The sequence below is a fragment of the Poeciliopsis prolifica genome, unplaced genomic scaffold (genome assembly GCF_027474105.1).
Source record: "Poeciliopsis prolifica strain line A6 unplaced genomic scaffold, Auburn_PproV2 SCAFFOLD300, whole genome shotgun sequence".
Lineage (NCBI taxonomy): Eukaryota > Metazoa > Chordata > Actinopteri > Cyprinodontiformes > Poeciliidae > Poeciliopsis > Poeciliopsis prolifica.
In genome coordinates, this window is record NW_026562675.1 from 12,501 (window position 1) to 20,000 (window position 7,500).

General features: G+C 65.4%; 1 protein-coding gene across 1 annotated transcript; it reads right to left on the reverse strand.

The window, feature by feature from the left end:
- Positions 1-1,030: 1,030 nt before the first annotated feature.
- On the reverse strand, positions 1,031-2,357 carry LOC129357761 (uncharacterized). Its single transcript, XM_055026792.1, has 3 exons — positions 1,752-2,357; positions 1,407-1,655; positions 1,031-1,310 (listed from the first exon to the last, which is right to left on the reverse strand). Exons 1-3 carry the CDS (start codon positions 2,322-2,324, stop codon positions 1,140-1,142), a joined length of 993 nt encoding a protein of 330 aa, XP_054882767.1. The 5' UTR covers positions 2,325-2,357; the 3' UTR covers positions 1,031-1,139.
- Positions 2,358-7,500: the final 5,143 nt, after the last annotated feature.

Sequence of the window (7,500 nt, forward strand, 5' to 3'; positions counted from 1 at the left end):
CCCCGTTTTCGCTGGTTCTCTCCCAGAGCTCGGTAACTCCATGGATCTCGCTGCCGGTTGCCTCCCTGGGCTCCGGCTGCTCTGGTGAGTGTCCCGCTGCCCGCAGAGGCAGCCTCTTTCGGTCCGTTTCCGCCATTTTGTTGCCTTTTCGCTGGTGGTTCTGCTGGAGGTCTCTAGCTGCACGGATCTTGGTGGGGACTTGCTGGCGGGCTCTGGCCGCTGCGGGGAGGCTCCCACGGCCTGGATAAGGCCAGTGGAGCGCTCTGTGGCACTGCTGGAGCTCTCTAGCTGCACGGATCTTGGTGGTGATTTGCCGGCGGGCTCTGCTCTGCTCCGGGGCTTTGCTCCGCTGTACCATAGCCACAGAGGCAGCAATGCTGGTTCTCTGTTGCCCGTGTGTCTGGAGCCATGGCTGGGGAGAGTAGCTCCAGAGCGCTCCCATCATCTCAGAGAGGCAGCCGTCCCGGTTCTCCGTTAGCCGCGTCTCTGGAGCCATGGCTGGGGAGAGTAGCTCCAGAGCGCTCCCATCATCTCAGAGAGGCAGCCGTCCCGGTTCTCCGTTAGCCGCGTCTCTGGAGCCATGGCTGGGGAGAGTAGCTCCAGAGCGCTCCCATCATCTCAGAGAGGCAGTCGTCCCGGTTCTCCGTTAGCCGCGTCTCTGGAGCCATGGCTGGGGAGAGTAGCTCCAGAGCGCTCCCATCATCTCAGAGAGGCAGTCGTCCCGGTTCTCCGTTAGCCGCGTCTCTGGAGCCATGGCTGGGGAGAGTAGCTCCAGAGCGCTCCCATCATCTCAGAGAGGCAGCCGTCCCGGTTCTCCGTTAGCCGCGTCTCTGGAGCCATGGCTGGGGAGAGTAGCTCCAGAGCGCTCCCATCATCTCAGAGAGGCAGCCGTCCCGGTTCTCCGTTAGCCGCGTCTCTGGAGCCATGGCTGGGGAGAGTAGCTCCAGAGCGCTCCCATCATCTCAGAGAGGCAGCCGTCCCGGTTCTCCGTTAGCCGCGTCTCTGGAGCCATGGCTGGGGTACAATTCAAAACACTTTCACGGTTCCTGGTTCTCACGGAAGAACAGGATTTTACCCAGCAAACAAGCACAAAACACGGGGGAAGTGGCGTATGAAACGCTTTATTGAACACAATCACATTATTCCAGCGGCTGCTGGTCAGCCTCCCTGGAGAGGTCGAAGGTCCTCCGCATGTCTGCCAACTGGCTGACAGTCAGTTGCATGGCATAGAAGCGGTCCGCGGTCCTAGTGTCGTGACACATCAGCTGGGACATACGCTGCCGGACCTCAGCGCACTGCGTGTTCCTGGCCTGCAGAGAGAGAGAGAGAGACAGACAGGTAAGTACAGGAACAGAGGCTGGGGGTGGGTTAAAGCTTCACGGCGGCATCACCAGCTCAACACCTACCATGGTGGCCACGGCGGTCCGTATGTCTGTCAACGAGGGGCTACCCGGCAGGCGCATCCTGGCCCAGGCGTCGCGGGCGAAGGACGTCAGCTTGTTGACGGGGCCTCCGTTCAGGTTGAAAAACATCAGGTCCGAGTCGGGGCGCAGCTCTCTGCGTATGGCCATCCATCTTCTCAACCAACCGTATTCCTCCGGCGTCAGGAAGAGCTGGGCGCTCCCGAAGGCCCGGTTGGTCTTGTGGTGCCTGACCTGCGGAGGAACATACGACGAGAACGAAAGTCAGTTTACCCGGAGTTCTGGTTCTGCACCCGGGATGAAGCGCTTTCGCTGCGGCGGGGCACTCACGTTGATCACGTAGCCGGACGAGTCGTGCCTGGATCCCGACTGTTCGGCTTCTTCTACCTCACTCACTCTCATGTTGCTGACCACCCCGGTTCTGTGGCCGTAGAGAGAAGCCACATACAAACCGAAGTAGCCTATGAGCTGGTTCCGTAGGTTGACGTCGCGCTTCCTCCGCGATAAGTCGCGCAACAGCACTGGTATGCAGGTCCGGCATCGCTCCAGGCACCTGCGTAGAAGTTCCGGCGTTACAGTGCGTCGCTCCTTGTCGTCCTTCACCTGGATCTGGTGGAGGACGACGGTGGTGGATATCTGACTGGCAGCGGACTTGAGGGCGCGTGCGACGGACACCAGGCCTCGCTTGGTGACCCTGGAGCCCTCGGGTGGAGTTTCGCTGAAGTAGGTGAGGAACTGTCCCGTGTTGACGAGGTACACCTTGACCGTTGTTATCTTCTTCCCCTTTTTCAGCAGGTCGGCCGGCCAGCCCATCACCCGGTCGGCGTCGTCGAGGAACTTCCAGGAGCCCAGGTCGCTCTTGCCCTCGGCCATGCGGTCAAGGAACTGGGTCAGCCGGCCCATCTTGGACCGTACGTTTTCCACGTGCTTCTTGGATGGCAGAGCACCCACTAGGTGCCCGCTTGTAACCGCTCATGTAACGTACAACGCATTCAGGGAACTCTATGGGTTTACGCACCGGGTCGGGTGTGGTCGAGGTGGGACTCTGTCTGCCGGATCCCTCCTCCTGCTGCTGCTGCTGCTGCGGCTGCTGCTGCTGCTGGCTCCCCGGCTCCGGCTCCGACTCCTGGTCCGAAGATTCGGTCAGCATTTGCGGCTCGGCGGGGCGGGGAGGCGATGGTTCTGGAGGCGATGGTGGTTGCGGAGCTTCTGGAGACGCCGGGGGGGAACCGTGGTCGTCTTCCTCCGGCTCCTCCTCCTCCTCCTCCTGCTCCTCCTCGTTCGGCTCAACCTCCACCTCCTCGTCCTCCTCCTCGTCCTCCTCCTCGTCCTCCTCCTCCTCGTCGCTTTCCTCGTCCTCCACCACCGCCACCCTCCGTGGCGGAGTGGGCCGAGTCCCCACAGCTGGGGCAACGCGGGCCTCTTCGAGGTCGAGCCCTGTAGCTAGAGACGGGTGCGGGTGGGAGCGCCTCAGCTCCCTCAGCTTCTCCAGTCCTCTGCCACTGGAGGCCGGTCAGAAGCCGCCTCTTCCGCCGCGGACCCAGGTCACGGTGGGACTCTTGGAGGTGTTGGGGCACGCGCCGACCGCCGTAAGCGCAGCCCTGGACCGGACAGCGCATTCCCCTCACATTCACCCGCCCCCTGGCGTAGGCAAGCAGGATGCGACGCTCGACGGGGTTCCTCACCTTGTGCTTGCCGTCCAGGTGTTCCCTCAGACGCCACGATCTGCGGGAGCACACTGGGCATCGGTTGTCAAACTTTGAAGCGGTCATTGGTACTCACCCGGCTGCTGCAAGACTCCGAATGAGGCTGCAAGGAACGCGCCTCTGCCTAAGTAGCCGTCCTACCAATCAAGTGGGATGCAGTACACCTGTGGCCAATCGGGCCGGTTCCTCGGCCCTGATTGGAAACAGGTGTGCTGCATCCGGCGCCGCCGAAGAAGCGGGCGGAACTGCGGACGGGATCTTCGGTCCCGTCCGGCGGGCCCCCCCATCTCCCGCACCTGCGGGGGGGTCGACCGCACCCGCGGTCGACCATGTTAGGACCCTAAGTGGGGTTAGCGAAAGCGCCCCTTGGGTCACGCGGATGGGGTGAGCTGACCCCCCCCATCCACGGGCGGACCCCCCCGGTCCCCCCACCCTGAGTGGGGCCCCCCCCTGGCCCCCTCCCTCGGTGCCGCCCCCCCAGGACCCCCCCGGCCCTAGCTCCAGGGCGGAGAGGGGCTGGCCGGTCCCCCGGGCCGGTCAGGGCCTCCCCTCTGTGGGGAGACCTGAGCCCCCCCTCCCCGTCCGGAGCCCAAGTCCCATCCGCCTAGCTCCAGGGCGGAGAGGGGGCTGGCCGGTCCCCCGGGGCCGGTCAGGGCCTCCCCTTTGTGGGGAGACCTGAGCCCCCCCTCCCCGTCCGGAGCCCAAGTCCCATCCGCCTAGCTCCAGGGCGGAGAGGGGGGCTGGCCGGTCCCCCGGGGCCGGTCAGGGCCTCCCCTTTGTGGGGAGACCTGAGCCCCCCCCCCCCGTCCGGAGCCCAAGTCCCATCCGCCTAGCTCCAGGGCGGAGAGGGGGCTGGCCGGTCCCCCGGGGCCGGTCAGGGCCTCCCCTTTGTGGGGAGACCTGAGCCCCCCCTCCCCGTCCGGAGCCCAAGTCCCATCCGCCTAGCTCCAGGGCGGAGAGGGGGCTGGCCGGTCCCCCGGGGCCGGTCAGGGCCTCCCCTCTGTGGGGAGACCTGAGCCCCCCCTCCCCGTCCGGAGCCCAAGTCCCATCCGCCTAGCTCCAGGGCGGAGAGGGGGCTGGCCGGTCCCCCGGGGCCGGTCAGGGCCTCCCCTCTGTGGGAGACCTGAGCCCCCCCTCCCCGTCCGGAGCCCAAGTCCCATCCGCCTAGCTCCAGGGCGGAGAGGGGGCTGGCCGGTCCCCCGGGGCCGGTCAGGGCCTCCCCTGTGGGGAGACCTGAGCCCCCCCTCCCCGTCCGGAGCCCAAGTCCCATCCGCCTAGCTCCAGGGCGGAGAGGGGGCTGGCCGGTCCCCCGGGGCCGGTCAGGGCCTCCCCTTTGTGGGGACCTGAGCCCCCCCTCCCCGTCCGGAGCCCAAGTCCCATCCGCCTAGCTCCAGGGCGGAGAGGGGGCTGGCCGGTCCCCCGGGGCCGGTCAGGGCCTCCCCTTTGTGGGGAGACCTGAGCCCCCCCTCCCCGTCCGGAGCCCAAGTCCCATCCGCCTAGCTCCAGGGCGGAGAGGGGGCTGGCCGGTCCCCCGGGGCCGGTCAGGCCTCCCCTTTGTGGGGAGACCTGAGCCCCCCCTCCCCGTCCGGAACCCACCCGGTTCACCCAGGGCTCCGAATATTCAGGCCGAATATCGGGGCCGAATTCTGGGTGCGAAACGTCGGTCCGTTCCCCCGGTCCCATTCCCCGGTCCCATTCCCCGGTCCCTATCCCCGGTCCCATTCCCCGGTCCCTATCCCCGGTCCCTTTCCCCGGTCCCTTTCCCCGGTCCCTATCCCCGGTCCCTTACCGCAGGCCACCAGGCCTGCACCCGCGAAGGCTCACAGTCCGGGCCATCGCGGGTGCAGTCCTGAAATTTTTCAAAGTCCCTATGCCTGACCAGGGGCGCAGAAAAAGGCATAAAAAGCATTGCCCTCCCTGAACAGGCGCTTAAGCCCCCCCAATCGGGGAAAACGGAACTTCCGTTACCCGTTCCTAAAAACCCCACCGGCGGGATTTCAGGAGAGAGTTTTTCGAGACCACCAATTCCGGAAGAAGAGCGGATTTTCGGCCGTGGACCCCTCCAGGGGCCTTCGCTGGCCCCAGATGAGAAGGTAAGTTGGTGATTTATGGGGTTTTCGGCCGTTTTTGAACGTTTTTCCCCGCTCACGGTTCCATGTGTGCAGGAGCTCTCCAAGTCGATGGATCTACCTGGCGATTGGCTGGCGGGCTCTGGCCGCTCTGGTGAGTCTGTCCAGGGCTGTAATCAGTCCGTGGACGGCTCCCTGGTTCTTCTGGAGCTCGTCAGTGTCCCCCAGGGTCTGGCTTCAGCCAAGCCGACCGCAGTGCACTGTGAGCGGATTACGGTCCGTCCCACGTGCCTGTTGGAAGTCTGGCTCCCAGCCCAACATCTCCGACCGACCGATAAGCACACGTGGCCTGCCGTGGAGGGCCCCCGCCGGCCAAGGTGCCCCGGCACCGGCGCTTCGGCGGACGGTTCCTCCAGCCCCGCAGGCTCGCCTCCAGGCCCGGGCACGAACGCAGCGGAGCTGCGCTTCTGCCCGTGGCCGTCCCTCCTCAGCGAGACCCAGACGCCCCGTCTCTCCCCGGCGGAGAGAGGCATGACTTCCGTGCTGGTTCTCCACCTCACCTGCCATGGATGGCCCCCGTGGGCCCCGGTGCTTCGGTACCGGCGCTTCGGCGGACGGTTCCTCCAACCCTGCAGGACTGAGAATGGAGAACCCATCAAAGGAAGGCATGCCTAATCAGAGAGAACGGCGAAACACATCCAAGGAAGGCCTGACTAATCGGAGAGAATGGCGAAACACATCCAAGGAAGGCATGACTAATCGGAGAGAATGGCGAAACACATCCAAGGAAGGCATGACTAATCGGAGAGAATGGCAAACACATCCAAGGAAGGCGTAACCGATCGGAGAGAATGGCAAACACATCCAAGGAAGGCTTCACCAATCTCAGAGGACGGCTCGGATGCCTCCGAGCCGTCCACGGACCGGCCCCGCCCGGGGTTCGGCCAAGAAGATTAAACTTGACTATCTGAATTTAAAGTCGTAACAAGAACACCTCCGTAGGTGAACCTAAGGAAGGATCAAGGGACCGTCCGTCCTGTCCTTGCAGAATTAGCGCCTTCCCATATGCACACAGCCCAAGTCCCATCCGCAGCCTGAGACCCACCCGGATGCCTCGCTCCAGGGCGGAGAGGGGGCTGGCCGGTCCCCCGGGGCCGGTCGGGGCCTCCCCTTTGTGGGGAGACCTGAGCCCCCCCTCCCCGTCCGGAGCCCAAGTCCCATCCGCCTAGCTCCAGGGCGGAGAGGGGGCTGGCCGGTCCCCTGGGGCCGGTCAGGGCCTCCCCTTTGTGGGAGACCTGAGCCCCCCCTCCCCGTCCGGAGCCCAAGTCCCATCCGCCAAGCTCCAGGGCGGAGAGGGGGCTGGCCGGTCCCCCGGGGCCGGTCAGGGCCTCCCCTTTGTGGGGAGACCTGAGCCCCCCCTCCCCGTCCGGAGCCCAAGTCCCATCCGCCTAGCTCCAGGGCGGAGAGGGGGCTGGCCGGTCCCCTGGGGCCGGTCAGGGCCTCCCCTTTGTGGGGAGACCTGAGCCCCCCCTCCCCGTCCGGAGCCCAAGTCCCATCCGCCTAGCTCCAGGGCGGAGAGGGGGCTGGCCGGTCCCCCGGGGCCGGTCAGGGCCTCCCCTTTGTGGGGAGACCTGAGCCCCCCCTCCCCGTCCGGAGCCCAAGTCCCATCCGCCAAGCTCCAGGGCGGAGAGGGGGCTGGCCGGTCCCCAGGGGCCGGTCAGGGCCTCCCCTTTGTGGGGAGACCTGAGCCCCCCCTCCCCGTCCGGAACCCACCCGGTTCACCCAGGGCTCCGAATATTCAGGCCGAATATCGGGGCCGAATTCTGGGTGCGAAACGTCGGTCCGATCCCCCGCCGGTCCGAATTTTCGGTCCGATCCACCGCCGGGCCGAATTTTCGGTCCCATTCCCCGCCTGTGCGAACTGTCGGTCGGATTCCCCTTGCCGAATTTTCGGTCCCAGTCCCCGCCGGGGCGAATCCCCAGTCCCAATCGCCGGTCTGGATCCCCGGGGCGACTCAGCAGGCAACCAGGCCTGTACCGCGAAGGCTCACAGTCCGGGCCATCGCGGGTGCAGTCCTGAAATTTTTCAAAGTCCCTATGCCTTACCAGGGGCACAGACAAAGGCATACAAAGCATTGCCCTCCCTGAACAGGCGCTTAAGCCCCGCCCATTCGGGGAAAAAGGAACTTCAGTTACCAGTTTCGAAAAACCCCACCGGCAGGATTTCAGGAGAGAGTTTTTCGAGACCTTGAGAACCAGTAAAAAGAGCGGAGTTTTGACCATTGACCCATCCAGGGGCCTTCG

Coding starts and splice junctions, on each gene's coding strand:
- LOC129357761 (XM_055026792.1), bottom strand. CDS start 2,324: ATGGGCCGGCTGACCCAGTTCCTTGACCGCATGGCCGAGGGCAAGAGC. Junction 1,656..1,751: donor CGTCCGGCTACGTGATCAAC/GTGAGTGCCCCG, acceptor GTTCCTCCGCAG/GTCAGGCACCACAAGACCAA. Junction 1,311..1,406: donor GGACCGCCGTGGCCACCATG/GTAGGTGTTGAG, acceptor CTCTCTCTGCAG/GCCAGGAACACGCAGTGCGC.